Source organism: Sander vitreus, chromosome 20 (assembly GCF_031162955.1).
Source record: "Sander vitreus isolate 19-12246 chromosome 20, sanVit1, whole genome shotgun sequence".
Lineage (NCBI taxonomy): Eukaryota > Metazoa > Chordata > Actinopteri > Perciformes > Percidae > Sander > Sander vitreus.
Window position 1 is genome coordinate 22,344,301 of NC_135874.1, and position 19,900 is coordinate 22,364,200.

The window sequence follows — 19,900 nt, forward strand, 5'->3', positions numbered from 1 at the left end:
TGGCTGAAAGGAAAAGCAAAGAGAGCCGTCTACAGAAATTCCAGGTGCCGTAACATCCAAAGAAAGGACCTCACAGTGCCACTTACACCATTTGGTCTCCACATGTTTCTGACCTCTGACCCTAGCCAAGCAACGTCTAATTGAGTTGTTATCCCTAACACAGGTTGCAGGCAGCTTAACGAAAACTTGATTTTAATCATTTTTAGGGACCTAAACTAAAAGTATTTCATAAGGGAAAAAAAAGCAAGGATTAGAGAGATGGTGTTCATATTTGCTGATTTCGTGTTGGGAGGTTATTATGTTCTTTTTTGCCCTGACAAATCAGTAGTGAGTGATCTATACAGCCCGCTGATGTGTCAGTTGACATGGAACCGGTGGTAGCTAGGAGCAGTGAACTTAAAATCCCAAAATTGGTAAACAAACAAGTTCTGAATCCGTTTACATACCAAAAAAAAGTATTTGCAGTAAATAAGGGTGGCTAACGTAGGGGAAGTGGGGATATCTAAACAAAAAAAGAAAGAAAAGAATTTATAAAAACAAATATTATATAAATAGATGAACAAATAAGATTAATTTACCTAAAATTATAGTGTATTGGGATAGAGGGAAAACATTTATTTCCCTGTTGCTCTTATTTTTTTTTACAAATCAGATCCTTGGGGAACAGTGTGATCTACACAGATAGAACGGAACATAAAGTTAAATAAACCATGAACTCAGCCGGAATTAGTGGACAGTCAGTCCTTTTGGACAAGGTCCTCCTAGAGTGTAGGTCAGAACAGGCAGCTGTACAGAACAAACAGTCTTTGAAAGAGCTCGCCTTTGCTTGGGTTTATAACAAACTGAACAACTAAGAAATAGCCTACTCAGATTGTACATATGAACCAACCTTTAGAAAGTTATCAATGTCGTTTTTATATAGACACACAGTATCCACATGTCCCTTCACCCGTAAAAAGGAGGATACCGTCGGTCAATTCTCCGACTCAGTTGTTGGGATGACCTTTTTCTCTACATAGTGCGTGGCTTTGGTGGCATCCACAAACTCCTTCACCTCGTTGTGGGCGATACGGAATCTAGCAGGGAAGAATATTCCGTAACGGACTCCCAGTCTTCCTCATACCAGCTTCCTGACGTCCGTGAAGGCCCCTCTGGCTTTAATGACGTTGGCTGTGTAGTCCGGGAATATGGCAATTAGATTACTGTTGTAGTTAAGTTGACTGTCATGGTCACAGGCTTTCCTTTAGGATGTTCATCGTTGTGTAATTTTGCAATGATTACACAAGTCTTATGTCCCGCTCTTCTGTGTGTCAGGCTACGGTGTGAGCGCTCAATCCTTTACATCTTTGGTTACGTTCAGACTGCAGGCAAAAATGGCCCAAATCAGATTTTTTTTTGGGGTCGAGTGACCAGGTCAGACTTCTTCAGAAGTAGTGTGAACACTCAACTCTTGGTCAGATCTGATTTTTTCAAATCAGATTTAGACCACTTCCATATGTGGTCCTGAATCAGACCCAGGTCTAATTTTTTTTCAATGAGGCCGCAGTGTGAACAACCAAGGCGGATTTGATGCGACTTTTATCTCAATCTACATCGACATTTGTCACAATTATGCGCCGGCGGGAGTTAGCCCTAGACACACACAGTAAAACTTGACTGGGCCTACAAAATGGAGAACAGTGATGGAGCAAGTCAATGGAGGGAGAGTGAGGTGTTAGACCTAATTAGTGTATGGGGAGATACTTCAATTCAATCAAAACTAGAAGGATCAAGCTCTCTCTCTCTTCATTCTTCACCTCGTCAGCACCTGCTCATTAATGTTACGGCTGCCATTACACAAACATTTTGAAATAAAAGCGAAAACGCGTACTTCCTCCATAACCTTTCTGACTTTAGTGCAACAGCGTGCTGCGTCAGATGTCATTGTTATTGTTTTTTTGCGCGTGCGGATCAGTTCGAAAACTTGTACATCTGTGTCAGGCTCATCCAACACATTATTCCGTTTCTAGTTTTCATGATTTTAGCTAGGTTGCTAAATAATTTTGTCGGAAAATGACATAGCCGTTCTTAATCCCACCTGTGGAGCTCTGATTGGTCAATTGTTTCTCTAACCGGCAGGAACAGCCATCAGTGGGCGTCAATCTCATCCACGCTTTTTCGGCATTTTTCTGTCGCTATTTCTCATGAATGCAGCTAGGTAGCTATCGTGCTATATAGGAAGATGACATCCCCATTAGAAATCTGGCCTACTAAACTCTTTTTTTGGTCAATTAGGAAAAAACAGCAGTCAATGGGGACAACACTAAACAATATCTAGCTAAACAAATCAGATATGTGGGTGGCAATTCAGAGGTCTTGAACCAGGCTAATCTTGTTGATCATCAGGCAGGCACTTATATTTATCTTGTGGCCCCATATGGTGGCCCCCAGGCTGGGAATCACCAACCTACACCGTTTGAAAGGAAAAGGATTTCTGGCAAGTGCAGTGTAAAAACATCACACCGATGCATACTCAGCACCAGTGATTTAGACAAACTAAAAATTAAAAGATAAAAGATATTGAAGATTAACACCTAATGTCGTTCTGCTAAATGGATTAATAGGACATTTGCGCTGCAGGTACTCCGCTGTGGAAAAAGGAGGAACATACATACATCTCAAAAATCAATAATATTAAATAAATGCCATGACCTGTGGGAACTCCGCAATATATAACCATTGCAGGTGTGAGATGTTGAGTTTGGATTTAATATGAGTGAGAGAAAAGATGTTAGGATGAAGACCGACTGATATGTGGAGAGGTAAGGACTGCTGGGAGCTCAAATAAGACAGCAGTGTTTCTTATACATATCACTGGTGTCAGGTCAGATATTTCACAGAGCAACATTTTGTTACTGACAGACAGGGTACCTTAGTGTTATTTAGTTCGGCAAGTCCAGTACAGGCATTTGCTAGCAGGAAGTCGCCACTCAGAACAGCCATCTTATTCCCAAACTCCATGTCCTTCAGCGGGCCATCTGAATCCGTCCACCCCTTCAGATCAACTATCCCACGGTGCACCAGGAACGCTGTGTGGATCAACTCCGTGATTTCTGCTAAGTGCCGCTGACTATGAAACACAAAAGAAGAATACATTTAAAAATCTCAGCTTTGTTGTCAACAGCTTTTAAGAGAGGCGTTCCAGAGGCTTGACGGAGAGCTTTTTGACAGAAACCTTTTCATCGTCTTGATGCTGGTGAAATATGCAGGTTTGACAGGTTCATTCACAGCATCATGTACAGGTGTGCTGACCACAAAGGAATCAATCAAAACAAAAGGATTTGTGGGTTTCATTTCATCCTTTTAGCAACAGGGGAAAACATCTATTTAGGAGATTGTGGAGTCTTGTTTTTTATTTGACTAGAATATACAACACTGCTCCAAACAAAGACTGTTCACTGGATCATCAGTTTATTCAACTGCCATATAAACATGTACTTACTGGACAACTTAAAAGAATAAATAAATTAAAAAAGAATAAAAAAAAATATATATATATATAAGAGATATCTATACCACTACAATTTGGTTTTAAATCATTTCAAGTCAAAATCTGCAAGTAGGGCACAAACCAGCACATATGTCAGAAATCTGACTGCACAGTGGCTCAGGGGTTGTGTTAAAAAAAAAGAAATTAAAGTCATCATTAGCAAATAAGAGCCTTTCTTGATTATGAGCGAAAAGACATAAAAGTGGTCTTTGAATAGCGCCTTTCAGAGCAGCCTTAGGGAGGATATAATCAAATGTTGATTCAGTCATTGGTGAGGGATAATTAGACTCCTCTCCATATGGAAGGAGCTCGCCACGCTGCGACAGGAGGGATCCATCCAGACAGGGTTGGGTGCGCTGATAGCCACTTACGACCTTCTTTCAGCTGCTGAGAACCTGATGAGCCAGTCGTCTGCCTTGTGCTTCAACCCCTTCCTATATACACACACCCTCGCACAGACACACGCGTCTTGTAGCCAGGTAATTGCCGTGTTCGACGTCGGCGTGAAAAAGATGTGATTAAAATTCAATAATGTCATCTATTTCACCTCTCAATCACATCCATTGTCTGGTTGGTTTCTCAGCTCGGTGACGCAGAGCAACAACACAGCCCCAAATGAGAGTTAATAAGTTCAGGGTTTAAATAAGAGGAAATTAACAGATTGTCAGTCACATGTTCTCAAGGTGCCTCGGAGTGATGGCTACGCTCGACAGGTTTCAAGAGGAGAACTCATTGTTACGACAGGTGGAAGAGGATAAAGAGCTGTGGCTGATTTCAGGTCATAAAAATAGTATTTAAAATGTTTTCCGAAGCCAAGTTCAGCCTTACGGTGGTGTACTTGGTTGTTTAACTTGAGCCAAAAACCAATAGTAAATAAACTGTGATAAAGCTGTCATCTGCTTTTTTTTCTTTTGGCTTCACATCAACATGCCATCGTGATGATCAATCAAGTTGGAAAACGCAGTTAGTGTAGGTCTAAAGAGTTAAACAGGCGCATTTACATAGCTTCATCTAATTTGACTAACAATGGATACTATATAAAAGAACCAGAAGGGAATGCCTGGTTTTGGTGAATCCACCAAAATGACAAAGGATAGCTGTGGTAGGATAAACATAGTATGGCAAAATCTCTCTGTGTGTATGTATGTATGTATGTATGTATGTATGTATGTATGTATGTATATATATATATATATATATATATATATATATATATATATATATATATATATAGATAGATAGTAGTAATAATATAGTAATGAAGTAAACACACAACCCCTTGGAATTACTTTGAATTGTTGATTTTTAAAGTATTGAACAATGGCACAAAGTACCTGCAGCCAAAACTCCAAAACAGCTGAACCCTAGTGCATGCACATCCCAAAGCTGTGCCTCCAATCTAGCAGTCCTGATCCGTAGCAGTTGAGCTTTGGGAGGGAAAAGGGGGACAAGGGGGCCGGTGTATAAATAGCTTTGGTGCCCAGTTGCATAGCAACCGATGCCATCTTGCCGAGGTGTAACGCCCCTCACCACGCCCCTTGTCCTGACTGTTCTCTTCCATTTTCCTCCCTCTGCAGTCTGCCTCGCCATCAAATACAGCTTTGCAGATGTGAGTACGTCCCTGTGTGTGATTTAGAAAGGTGCCCTGTCCATCAGACGGGCTGCGTGATGTGTTCAGTGGCATGGCTTTCATTTGTCACAAGAAATTAAGAGGTGTGATGGGTAAAAGTTGACTATCCGTAAGAATCTATCTATCTATCTATCTATCTATCTATCTATCTATCTATCATGGTGATACTTTGGTGAATCATCAGTGTCAGGCAGCAGAGTGGGAAATGTTTTACAAATGCTGCCTGTCATGAGGGAGGAGACCATCCCCCAGAGGTTTCAATCACCCCCCTCAAACCCGCCCCACCCTGACTCCCTCCATCCCTCCATCTCTTCCATCAGAGGTGCTAATGAGCCCAGGAGAGGTGGGGGGAGAGAAAGAGAGAGCAAGATAGTGCAAATGAGGTGATCAAGTCATGCTGTGTGTGTGTGTGTGTGTGTGTGTGTGGACTATCCATCAGACATGAGTGAGGGAATGCTGCATGTTGGATTGTGCTCCAGTGTCACAGTGATGCTAGCGCCAGGTTGTGACATGAGGCGAGTGTGTAATAACTCGTCCTGTAGAGACACACACAACCTGCTGACACGGCTCGGCCACACAGCCTGAAAAGGACCGGACTCGAGTGCTTCCATGGTGCCCGGGTTATTCCAATTTGTTCTAATATTAGGATGTTTCTGCACAGACACGGCTCCACTACACACGTGTGCCTTGTGCCAGCTAGCAGTAAGAAAGAAGCCTTTCAGGCACCCAGTGCACAGCCATGCCAAACTCAGCAGTCACTTCTGGAAACCACTTGGAACACACCCACATCCCTGTTTCTGAGCTGCATGCTGGGAGTCAATGTGTGTGAGAAAGCCAGAGAAGACCTTGGGTTGCTACCTCAAGCATTTTACCAGGAGTACATACCATACCACCACCGTATGAATACCATATTTAACACTCATTCAACGGCATTTAAATATGTATAAATAATTGAATATATGTTGTAGTTTGTTACATCTTTGCCAGAAATTTCATAAAGCAATTTTCTATCATTTATGTTATAACAAAACTAAAGAGTCTACAGCCATGCTAGTCACTCTGTGAGGCTGTAATGCTCACTGTTAAGAACTCTAAACTGTCTGATAGATAAAGGTTGACAACCAAAAATAGTTTTTTGGAGTTGCAGTGAAGTAAAAGTAATAATTAGCCAGAGGGTGCTGTCAGAATCTGAAATCTACAGAAAAGTCAGAGGACAACTTAAGTCATTAGGATTCATCCTCAGTGGAACACAAATGTCTGTACAATGTTTCGTGGCAATCTATCAAGTCGATGTAGAGATATTTTAATTGGATAAGTGCAAATTGTGACCTGTTGGTGGCACTAGATGAAAAGTCAGTAGAGTCCCTTCCACACATGCACTACAACCCTGAAGGTATCTAGACATTACCCGTATGTGGGAATGCAAATGTCTGAATCTGCTGGACTGGACATTAAAACAGAATTAACCCTGCCGGCTCCCTAGTACAAAGTCTGTGTGATGTCCCATTGAGCCCATGTGTGAATAGAGCAGCTCACTGTCCGGAGAATTCACAGTGAGTGAGCGTTTCTATCAATGCGGCTGGCGCGAAAGCGGAAGAATACAAACACCAGAGGGTGAAGAACAAGGGTGATTTACACAAAGATGGCAACAAAAATGTCCAGCTGGAGAGACAACAAGATTGATTGTCAGTAAGGGGCGACACTGAAATTATTATATACTGTCTGTATATATAAGGGTGTTATGTGGTATAGTGTAACTACTACTATTATTATTATTATTATTATTATTATTATTATTATTATTATTATTATTATAACTAGAGATGATCCGATACCATTTTTTGCTTCCCGATACAGATTCCGATACCTGGACTTGCGTATCGGCCGATACCGAGTACCGATCCGATACCAGTGTGTCATATATTTTATTGTGTTTTAACAGCTGTATACTACTATCCCTGTATGGATGTGATTTCTAACTTTGTTGTCGGTCTGGCTCAGGTTAAACTCTTTGTGAAACATGAATGCCACAGAACATTCTTTTATTATGCAGTTTGACAGTCAGCTATAACGGAAAAAGAACATACATAAACTACTTTAACGTAGATTTTCTTTAGGGGTTTATTACGTGGTATCGGATCGGTGCATGAACTCCAGTAATTCCCGATACCAGCGTTTTAGGCAGTATCGGAGCCGATACAGGTACTGGTATCAGAACATCTCTACTTATAACTAATTCTATTTTTTTCTATTTCTTATAATACTTTTTGTACATTTTTTCCTATGTCTATTTAATGTGTATTTGTGTTATTCTGATGTGTGTGAATTTTTCTTTTGAGCCGCTGTAACAAGTGGAAAAAAAAAAATCTTATCTTAAATTCAAGGAACGGCTAGAGACTCGGTTGTTTGTGACTGCAGTGTAATCCGCGTCATGGATTCATCCTCAAAACGAATGGCAATCCGTCCAAAAGTTGTCGAGACATTTCCATCTGAACCAAAATGGTGGACCGACCGACCAACGACACCGCCATCCCTTGAGCCATGCCACTAGCACGGCTAAAAACATAAATACATACATATTCATACAGCCCCAATAAAGATAATACTTTCAGGCTGATGAATTTTAGATTCTATTGTTAGCAACAATTGAGAAATGTTCTTTTACATGCAAACATTTTATTAGGTGAAACTGCTATTGTGATGTTGCTGAATGATGGTCGCTCTGTTTAGTAAGTTTGCATTAAAGAAGATCTTTCGACATTTTTCAGCCTAATACATCTCATTAGAATTAATATAGCAGTGAATGCAAAACAGCAACTGCACGGTGGTCAAAAAATTGTGCTACTGAAAGGACTTTTGGGGGGAAAAAAAAAGAAAAAAAATGTAATTAGCCTCAACCTAAATATAACCAAATACAAAAACCCATCCCATCTTGTAACTGTGGTTATATTGCCCCCACATTCCATCATATTCGCAAGATGATGTGCTTCATTTACAGGAATTGATATGGACAATAACCACAGGGGACAAGATAGAATTACCTGACACGAGGATTTTATTTCACTATTTATCCTTCAGCAGCCATGTAACAGGGACAAAAGTGGCATCGCCTTTCGTGGTCTGCTTGCCATGCACATTTATGGCTCTACAATGCAATGGTACACATGTTCACTGCCCAATGTTTTCTCCCAAGCATTACATACATGAAAATGGAAATACGTGGAAGCCAAAAAGATCGTCTGCTAGTGTGTGGTTACAGATATGAACCAATAGCTGTGGATTTAAACTACCTGCTTGGCTTTAATGTATTGAACCAAAGAACTTGCTTGGTAGAAACTAGCTATGGTATGGCCATAATTCCTAAGGACGGTCTATGACTGTGATTAAGGTTGCTAGACACTTTTTTTTTTTTTTTTTACATTTGATAACATCCTCAAGGGTATAGTGTTTTTATGCAATGTTTTGTTATCCAATAGCAACCAATTACATGTTTCACAGTTAGCCAGGCATTAGGGAATTTCCTGCATAGGAGGAAGATTCATCAGTGCATCCTGCTGATGTTGATACTTACACCATCTAGAGCTGTAAAGTCAAACATGCAGTGTCCAGGGAGTATACCAGATGTCAGGAAGTGTGAGAAACATCAACAAACCAAAAACAAAGCCAGAAGAACAGCTTACTGGATGGCTGATGCCAGTGGCAGCTGGAGGGGGGAGGGCTGAGCTATTTGCTGAGCTGTATTTGTTACAATGAAATGTGCTTAGTTAAGGTACTTCAATTAGTGCAAATTCTTTATAATAATGATCCGTTTTATACTACAGTTTGTTATGGTGTAAGACCAAAGTAAGGGGAAATGTGAAAGAAATGTGGCTTGTGGCTTAAAAATGTACTTTTCCCCCATAAAGTTAGGCCTTTTAAGTCACACTCCCTCTGTGCGTGTTGTAATCCGAGTTTCTGTGTTCTTTGTTATGGTAGCCGGGACGGCCGCGCTTGCGTGTGAGTGAATGTGAGTGCCCCTTTACTCACCGATTATATAATATTTACCAGTGTGCTGTTGTACTCGAGATCGGTCTTGGTCTCAAGACCACTTTTTGAAGGTCTCGGCATCGTCTTGGAATCGATCGCATTTTTACTCAGTCTGGTCTCGGTCTCGGATAAAGAGGACTCTGGATTTTATTTCAGGATTATATTTCAAGACCGGTCAAAACCACAAGTGCAGGGATTTCGCTAAAATGCCTGTGCATTGTCTGATTTATGCCTATGCATTAAAACTTACAAATGCTGTGGCCGGGCTGGCTCAGTGGGTAGTGCAGGCGCACACACACGGAGAGGTTTATGCCTCGGCGCAGAGGTCCAGGGTTCGAATCCAACCTGTGACTTTTTCCTGCATGTCTTCTTATAACTTAACTCTTCTAACTTATAACTCGACTTATATTTAACTTGAAATTCGTTTCCGTAAACCCCACTCTCCCTGCCCCCTTTACACGCACTCCCAAGAAAATCAATGCGGGAGACAGGAGAAGCAGCTTTGGCTGTTCTTGGTCCTTCTGGACTTGGTCTTGACTCAGTCTCAAACCCTCAAAAGTCTCGGTCTCGATACACTCTGGTCTTGGTGATGACTTGGTCTTGGTTTAGGTGGTCTTGACTACAACACTGATATTTAACTTGCTCATTTAAAAAGAATAGGAATAAAATGAAAGTACACAACGTGACGGAGGGAGTGATGAACTGACTTTATTCATTATTGTGTAAAGCCGTGCTCATGTGCACATATATCATTTTAGTATTCTAGTGCATCATATGTGTATATGGAATCAGAATTTGTCATACATTTACATACTTATATACTACTTTCATCTCGATTTTGTATTTGTGCTACGTGCGATTGCTCTGTTTGTGTGCGCTGTTTGTGCATGCGGTCTGTTCTGTTTTTTGTTGCTGTGCTTGTCTATGTTGTAAAGAAAACAAAAACCCAATAAATACATGTTTGAAAAAATGAAATAAAAAATAGGAATATTTCAAGTCATTTTTAAAATTAATTTAATGAAGGTCTAGGACGTGGGGAGTGGTGGGGCCCTTTATTGGCCAGCCGCCACAGGTCGATGCTTTGATGGACATTGGATGGATCTAATTAGTAATGGGCAAAGCTGCAACCAACTTGCCATCTTGTGACTCAAACCAATGTAAAATAATGCAAACCGTTATCCTGAACGTCAATAACTCCAGTGTACTTACCTAGGATAGATGCCGCTGACCATGCCCTGAGACAGAAGATCGGAGGCTGTGTGGCTCGGCCCTGCGGCTTTCGACAACAACAGTACGATCAGTCCCCTCAGCTGAAGGTTGTTCCTGTTGTCGTTGACAAAGCCCCTGCAAAGAAACGCCACCAGTAGATTAAAATACAAATAGACAAACATTAAAAACTTGATCCTTTATTGAAACGGTAATATGGACATATGGTCCGTTAGCTCTGAAGGAAAAATTTTGTTGTTGTTGTAGTCCTCGACAATAAAAGCAGACTGGCAAGCAAACTGAATGCTAAGTTCGTCCCCGTGTTTACAAAATGCCACAATGCTGTATATAGTCCAATCTTTCTAAGCAGCAAAGGAGAAATGTGGCATTTATGTTTCTAACATCTAACCCTACACAAGGGCTTGTCGAAGTCCGGACCAAGGTCCGCGTCCGGACCTTAAAGGCAAGTCAATTTCGGACCCAGCCCATAGCTTGGGTTATGAATAGAAAACATTATGTAGTGTAACGTTTTCTAATTTGAAATGTGTCCTTTTGATCAATAAATTGTTAGTGACGTAGTAGTAGTGGTGTTACGCTGACCGTATTTGATCCATGATCCGTCCAGGATGGACTTATTTTTACAACCAAAATGATTGTTTTGGTATTACAGAGAGAGAGTAGGCTACCAAAAAAAAAGGTACCGTTGGGTACCGGTATTGGTACAAAAGTTGACCAGGTAAACAGAGTACTCAAATCAATGTATGTTGCTTATATGTTATAATTAAGTTGATTAAATGTTATTTTGTTATTGTCTGAGAACCGCTGTCCTACACCCTGCTGCCATCTGTTGTGAAGAGCCTGATTACTGCACTTACACCTGCTCCCACTGCTTTACCCCGTTTTAACGAGCAATGTTTAAGAACCAGTAACAGCTTGAAAACACCCTGCATGCATAGTTGAACCTATGTGGTTCAAATAGTTGAAGGGAAATAATGTTGGCTAACATATTATTTCCAAAGTATGGCTCTTTAGTCCTCTGTGCTGAAAACCAGTCCCGCTGATTTCCATGCAGGCAGGCAGTGTGAATTGCAATGTAAAGGCTGCTAATCATCAAATCTATCAATTTTAATGAATTAATAAAATTATTGAGACCGCTATTGAGCCGTGACACTGAACCAAATCAGTAAAGTTAATGGCTGACAAAACTAAAACAATGACTTTAAACACGCTAAAGTGGGGTGGTAAGTCGCTGTGGGTTTGTCACTATGAACGACCCATTGTTAATATCCAAATATTGATTATAGCAGCTTTAAAAGGTGTTTGCGCATATATATATATATATATATATATATATATATATATATATATATATATATATATATATATACACACACACACATATATACACACATACATACACACACACAGTATATATAGTTAAACTATCCTTAAACTGAATTTTTGCATGGTAGAAAGAATTACAGGAATATAATTGATCCGTTTTGCTGTAGGACTGTATATTTCTTTTGGGTTTGAAGGGGGAGATGCACACGGAGCCCAGAGGTAGCTGCCTGCGTGGTGGGCAGATTAAATCTCTTTTTACACTCTCTGGGGAGCGGTTAGACAGAGCACCTCTAATCCTGTCCCTATGGGAGCCCCTTGTGCCATGAATCACGCTCTCATTAGGGGCTCCGAGGTAGACAGGCGACCACGCCCCCCTCCGCTCGATGCTCAGACATTGGCCTCACCACCCCACCTCCACCCTCTGTGACCCACCCCTGCACCACAGGGGGAGGTGGAGGAACCAGAGACAGAGAGTGGATGTGAGAGATAAAGCATGAAGAGAGGGAGGGAATGGAGAGAGATGGAGGGAATAGAGGCCAGACAGAAATGAGAAAGCCAGAGAAGATGACAGAAGAAATACACTGGTGATTCAGTGTTCTGGTGCAAGGAGAAGAAAAAAAAATAAAAAATACACATACCCTGAAGCTTTGTTCCTTCCCAAAAAAAAACAAAAAAAAAACATAAAACCTCTCACGCTGCCTTTCTCAAAAAAGAATGTACGATACAGCTGGCATTATGTAGGGCTGTCTTTCATTGCAGCTTATGGGGTTTATTTAGTCTAAATTGTTACTCAATTGGAAAATAGGGACTAGCCTGGCACACTAATGAATGCAGAAGCATCGCCCGATGAACAGAAAACTAAAAATTAAGAAGCTGCTCTCCTCTTGGGGAGTCAGGTTAAGCCAGTGGCCTGAGGGTGGTAGATGATTAATATTTATGTCACTATCCACACCAGCATACATCAATCAATCACAACCGCCCTCCCGCAAAGGGGTGGGGCAAGGATGATGTGGAAAACGAGCGATAGTACAGAGAGGGAGAGAGGGAGAGAGGGAGCAGGAAGAGAGGAATGGGCTGCTGTCATTTTAAAAAGGGTTGTGAACAGGTCACCACGCCTTCTGCTCCGCAACTGCAGCGCAGGAATTCAGGAACTTTAGTCGCTGTATCCAGGGGCTGGAATAAATGCATCCAAATGTATGACCTCAGAAGTGTGGTGGCATATTGATCCTCTGTCTGCCTCCCCCCAAATATTGAAAGAATGAATGAATGTGCCTGCACTTAGAACGTATGCAATGAGTCTCTACTGTGCACAGCAAATACCTTTATAGATTATGATCATGGGTTTAGAAAGTCGGCCAACAGTTTATTCCAATTCTCAGGACCCGATTCTCACAATTCCAAAAAGCCTGAAGTACAGCAGGTGGTCCTCTATATGGTGTGTGTATAATAGGGCTGCCAATCTTCCTCTATAATACTTTTGTTTAAACTCCGTATTACTCACCAAAATGCAATGTGTGTAATAATTATATTTTATTATAATATTTTAAAACCTGCATGGTTTGCATCCATGTTTAGATTGCTAGCAGTCTTCTTCCCTGTGTCTTTTGCTGATCCATTGCTGCATTTTGTTTTGGTACATAACCACCTGTCAATCAGTGAAATAATGTGAAACCATTGGAGGAAATGTGTATGACATTACCTGCGTGCGTATGCACATGTTCCTTCTTGCGTGTGTACATTAAAAACAAGGGTAACTTTAAAGGCATACTATGTAACTTTTCCCTCTTCGGTCCCCGTACAGGTTGTCTCATTAAATATTCATGATTTAATAATGAACCATCAAAGTTAATGTTGTAGATTTGAGATCAAGTTTTGACGACTTTAAATCAAAAAGTTGATGGTGAAGCAAGAAGACACATTGTTCTTTTTAAGATATGTTGAGGCTGACCTTTGGCAACAATTACTTTGAATATCTTGATGAAGCTTAGTGTTGCAAGTGCTTATATGCAATATTTCTTGGTCTGTCATCAATCAAGCACAAATCAACTCTTCTCCAGTACTGTACTCTTAGTTCGACAGTAAAAGGCTGTTTTCACATTCATCTGTTGAAGTGGGAAGGTTTTTTCGGAGCTTGAGTTAAATCGAGGTTCAACGACATCACAACTAATGTGGAGGCCAGTTGTGGTACAATAGTAGCCTGACAAGCCAGACCCACATCAAGATGTTGAGTCTGGGAACTCAGTATTGACCGGGCTCAATCCGAGGGGCGGGATAAACAGTTGTCTTTCAAATTCCCTCTGCACTCGATAGGATAGCGCTACAACCAGGCAGAGCAACGAAGAAGGTAGCGGAGCTAGTTGATGGATTAAACTTTTGACGTATCTGGTCGGCAAAACTCCGAACACTTTAAGAATGACTTCAGTGCCGTTCTTTGTTCTTTTCTCAAAGAAAAGCTTAACTCCAAGTCTTCCAGAGTTGCGGCCAAAGCCGATTCGAAAGACCGCTGTTCCCAGCAGCGGCAGCCATAAGCCCGCCCACAGACTCTATACACGATGCGATTGGTCCGGCCAGAGTTTGGTTTTTCCAGCTCCCAAGTCAACGGAGAGTTGCTAGACCCCCCTGGCTGCAAATTACATTTGCTGCCACTAGGGTGCGTCTAGATTTCTAGGGTAGTACAATATGCAACTTACACATTTGTGATGCGGAAACTTGAAACCTCCAGTGCACGTACACTGAGAATGGGTGAAGTTTTAATAGGCTAATAGAATTTTCTTTTTGAGGAATAAAGCACATATAAAAACAGACTGGAGAGGATCTTTCATTTCAACATTCATTCATGTCCACAATGTAGCTGAAATATGCAGGCTAGTTGGGCACCATTTAAACTAATCTTAATGCTCATCATATTGATCAAGACATTGAAGATCAAGCTTGAGACGGCAAAAAGAGAATGTGAGAAAACGCTGGAAGGAAATACTAGTCGAAGTCAAACTCTCAAGGACTGTCCTTAAAGCAAGTTAAGTTTCTTCTCCTGGGCCGCAGTCCCCTCGCTGTAACTCCAGACTTTGGGGCAAAGTTAGCTGAGCTGCAGTTTTTGAGAATGAAAGGAAAGGAAAAACCGAAACACAACTCCACGAGGGTCTGCCTGTCTGCTATTGTGGATATTTTTATCTGCCGTGTGTCTAAGGCCGAGACACAGTGGGAAATACGAACCAGACAACCCAAGCTGACAGTGAGGAGTCAGACTGTCAAGAGGTCTGCTTCCCCCCTCACCACTCCCGCCCCTTTGCTACAACACCCAAATGGATTGTCATATCAGATTTAGGTGTATAGGTTATTACACCCTTGGGCTCCTGTTTCCAACACACCCGTCTGAATGGCGGGATTGAGTTTAAGGACTCTCTTCTCATTCCCTTTCCTTGGTTCTCGAAGTTCCTGAATTCTTTGATAAAACAAAAAAAGCTCTGGCAACTCTTCTGATGAAGTGATTCGATAATAATAATATCTGGAAGATGTGACCTGTTCTAGTTCCTCCATCAATACACAATGGTGGATTTGCAGTTGCATCACAAATAAGCGCTGTTGGCTTTGTGCAAATATAGCTAAATACCAGATATGGAAAACATGCCTGGTATGGTCATTGGTCTGTTTAGGAACATCTAATCAAGTCGATTTATACCCAAAAGGAGGTGGCTATGACACAGTAAACTGTTGTGTTTTGCCCTCATCTGCAGGAAAAAAGAAATAAAAAAAAAAAAAAAAACAGGATTTATCGACAAAAAACTAGGAATGGTGGTACACTTGTACTAGCATAGTTTAACCTTAGTCGTGCCTCTTTGGTCTTTCTTTGAAAAATATTTTGAACGTGAAGCGTTCATGCAAGGACAAACCAACTAATGGCTTTGCTTTTGCTCCCTTTACCAAAATGCTGTGCAAAAATGCTCCTGCAATTTCAGCAATAGGCTTGTAGTCCCTGTAGAAATATTTTATAAAAAAGGTGCCCTGCCACACAAAACCGTTTTTACTTGTATTTTTCTAAATATGTTAGGTCCATATGTGTTTGTGTTATGTCGTGAATGTGAAAATGAACTGCTACCTCCTCTGTCAGCTCTAGCCACTGAAAAGTAATAACCATAGAAATCAGGCCAATTACAAAAGCTGGTCAGTCTGACGTGGGGTTGCCTGAGCTCATTACTATTCATGAGCTCAACCAGTTGCGCTGGGTAAAAGATGCTGATAGCCAGGCTCTCATTGGCTAGCTGTTAGCCAATCAGAGTCAAGCAGCTAAGCTCGTTGAATATTAATGAGAACTTGCACAAATCGAGCCGAGTCTTCCTGCAGGCTTTCTATACCACGCTAGAATGGTTTGAAACAAGGTAACCAAGGCATTTTTTCCACAACAAATGTTACAGAGTCCATGGTAGAACTTACGTGTGGCAGGGCACCTTTAAAGGCCGTTACGGACCAACCAGACGGCCGACTGACGGCAGTTGGACTGATCAGTCTCCCCGAGTTGGTCAAAAAAAAAAAATGCCTCGGAACACACCAAAAGCGACGAGACATAATACGTCTCCATAACAGCAGGCGGCGCTAATCTGTATTGTCGCCCAAAAATGAAAACCGGCAGCTGATTGGATGAACGCGTCACGTGGATCGGGCTGCTGCTTCCTGGTTTTGGATTTTTTCAACCGGCCATTAATGGTGATTCGATCTCATATTGTACTAAAATGTTTCTGAAAACATTTTAAGCGAGAAGTAGGCCATGCAGTTGCTGAATCATTTCAGATCGACAAAGGTCAGTTTAAAAGATTTTCGTCAGATTTTGAGAGGCTTAGTCACGGTCATCCCGCTTGCCATTTCCGGGTGAGTCCCGACTGCCCTGTCTCCGACTGAGCATGTCAGGTCGGCCAAAAATGAAGGCCAGCAGCTCCTCCAACGGACGACGGCAGGGAACACACCGAACAGAATCGAGTCACTGACCTCGCCAGACTGTCCAATGGCCGATTATTGGCCCGGTGTGTAGCTGCCTTACCAAAATGTGTGTATGTGCTTGTTGCAAAAGAGCTGTGTGCAATCATTGAGGAAGTGGTTAAAAGTACTCCGGGTGACCTCTGATGCACAGAAGGTTAAGCTTAAGTCATAAAAATAGTTGAGGCCTTATACGGCATAAGAGTGCATTGTTTAAAGGTTACGAGAACAGAAGAGGAAGTTGCACCACACAGAGGGCCCGACCTTGGCGTGTGCGTGTGTGTGTGTGTGTGTGTGTGTGTGTGTGTGTGAAGATAACAGTTTCTGCCCCCACCCAGTGAGGATAGGAACACACTCCTGGTTAGCATGTTCTGACATACTGTATATTATCAGTTGAATTATCAGTTTTACTTTGTTTCTGCCTCAGGGTACATAATACAGTTTTGGGGTACTTGACTTGAGTATTTTCATATTAGGATACTTTATACTTCTACTACATACAATTTCAGATGAAAAAAATATTTGAAAGCTGTAGTTACTTTTCAGATTAAAATCTTACATTAAGAAAACATTATACAACTAATGAATTTTTCAAAATAGCAAAATATTAGAGAGAGAAATAATAATACAAATTAGTGTTTAAACTTTGTTCTTTATGTCCCTTTAATCATCTTATGGCCTCTCAGATTCATCTTGTCCCTTATTATCCCTTGGTTGGGAGCCCCTGGACTAAACTAGCTAACTGTGAAGAAAATAGTTCAAACTAGCTCCACTTCGAGTAGCTACAACAGTAAAATGGTTCTTACACGTTTACGCATTAGTGTTAACAAATCAATTAAGTCACATATAACAATATATTAATAATAGGAGACATTTTACCACAGAATGAGTACTTTTGCTTTTGTATATTTGTACTGCTAAAACTTCTGTACTGGTTGTATTGTTACTTTGACTGAAGTCAAAGATCTGAATGCTTCTTCCACACCACATACACACACACCTAATGATTCCACACTATTCCACTGATCAACTGGTGGCGGTAACACGCCAAGATATGCAGCAATGTGCCAACAATGGAAGGGAAGAAGAAGACGACTGCAAGTCGGAAACATGGATGTAAACAACTTGGGGTCTGCAGTACTTTAAAACATGTTTGCAAATGTTTCATAAGGAGAAAAAAATGCACTCAACATGTTTGTTAGAGCTTAAGTATACACACAATGCGTTTTGGAGAGATACACTGAATATAAACACCACTTTATTTATTTTTATTTTTTTACAAAAAAGCTCCACATGGCAGCATTAATAGTTTATATGGGATTGTAAATGATCTTTTCCTAACATCCAACAACCAAATGTTAAATATTTATAACTAGTGTGTTGCTAGTTAACTAGTTACTGACACTAGCCTGGCTCCGCCCTCCTACGTACTTCCATTAAATCTTCATTTTCCTTCAGTACTCCGTCTGGGTTTGCGGTACATTCTTGGGTTTTCTCCGGTCAAATATTTACCGGTCCAATCAGCGAACAGAGGGAGTGGCTGAGAACAATGACTTTGAGGTTCGGTAACCTTCGGTGAGTTCCGTAATGGCGGCGGAGAAAGATGCGAGCGAAGCCATTCGCTCCGTTGTGGCAACGCTGCCGAATATCCAGAAGTTAAAGCCCGAGCAAGAACAATCTTTGCCGAGTTTTGTTGGTGGCCGTGATGTTGTGGCCCTCCTCCCCACGGGGTTCGAGAACAGTTTGATTTTCCAGCTCGCTCCGTTAGTGGTGAAGGAGTTGGCTAAGGCGAACGCTAGCGATGCTAAGCCGACGTCACGACCAAACGTTAGCGAGTGGTTATGGTTGTGGTTGTGGCTCTGGGCAGATCCAATTGTTTTAAACTTCAACAGAGTACCCGCCTTCAAGGAAGTTAACACTTGTCAATGGAGAGAGGCCAGACTCTCTGTACACATGAAATGGACCAGAGTCTGGTAGGACCAGGCTAGACCGAGACAGGATTGGCACATCAATCAAATGAAAATTAAAAGAGAGAACCAGAAAGTAGCCGGCTTTACACATCTGGTGCCTTCAGTTGGGATCAAAACTGCTTTTCTTGGAGCATTCTTGCATTTTCTGTAAGGAAAGACACCAACTGCTTTCAAATCCCATGGCTCTGTTCTGAAGTAACTGCATCTGTCAAAACTGAACAGTTTGTCAGATCCATTAAGTGCTTCGCTAGTCTAGTGAGAGTGCACAAATCAAAGCGGAGGACACAAAAATCTTTAACACTACAAGGATGGATGATAAGAGGAAAGGTTTCATTTCTCTCAACTCAGTACTACCTCTACTCAATTATATTCCAGATGCTGTCTAAGAGGGCTGCTACGAAACGATGAAGTTTGTTGTGATGAGAATTCCCAGGAGCATGGCTCTAACGGTAAAACAGTTTCATTTTTGTTAGAGACGTATACAACAAAAGCCGTTTGTCAGTTATATTTGCACGCATTCATCTGTGAGGGAACATGTCAGGATCTGAGCTACGCGCCACCTTGTCTGATAAAGACCATGTGTTTTCTGGGTTTCAGTCGGACCGTTTTACTGTGCCTACATGACAAAAACCACTCTGTGCAAAACCCACATCATGTACCTCGGCATACTATACACTCCTAATAAAACTTGGGAGTATGATGCACACAGGCTCTTTTTTTAGATGGTTATCGCAAAATAATACACACAATATAGCATCTGATACCATAAGAGACACCAATCACTGACAATGGCTGTTGCTTGACTGAAAAAAAAAAATGTATTGATTTATGGATTACAAACAATTGTTGTTTACCCACATGCCTAGGAAATAATGAAATGGGATACTATGAATGCATCTACAGGTGGGATCAAGTGTGTTTATGTTTGTGTGTGTGGGTCTTGTAAGACACAACATAAATATCAAACCCCAATGATATGAGTGCTGCCAAATAACCTGTTGGGTTTAATTATAATTATTATAAATAATAATATATATATTTTTTTTTTTAAACAAAAACAGTTTAATCAATGTTTTTGAATGCAATCGTCTGTGCAAAAGTAAACATGCTGATTACATGAGGGGCACAGATTAGAGTGAGGCCTAGTAATAATGGAACACTAGCGGCACTCATGGACTTTTGTCATGTTTTTGTTGGATCATGTGGTTTGCGTCATGCTTGGCACCA

General features: G+C 41.2%; 1 protein-coding gene across 1 annotated transcript in view; it reads right to left on the reverse strand.

The window, feature by feature from the left end:
- pdss2 (prenyl (decaprenyl) diphosphate synthase, subunit 2) overlaps window positions 1-19,900 on the reverse strand; it is a 34,841-nt gene that overhangs the window by 13,195 nt on the left and 1,746 nt on the right. The window contains exons 2-3 of the mRNA XM_078277677.1: window positions 10,395-10,529; window positions 2,911-3,109 (exon numbers count right to left, since the gene is read on the reverse strand). Coding sequence (XP_078133803.1) covers window positions 2,911-3,109; window positions 10,395-10,529 — 334 coding nt within the window. The remainder of the gene's footprint in view (window positions 1-2,910; window positions 3,110-10,394; window positions 10,530-19,900) is intronic.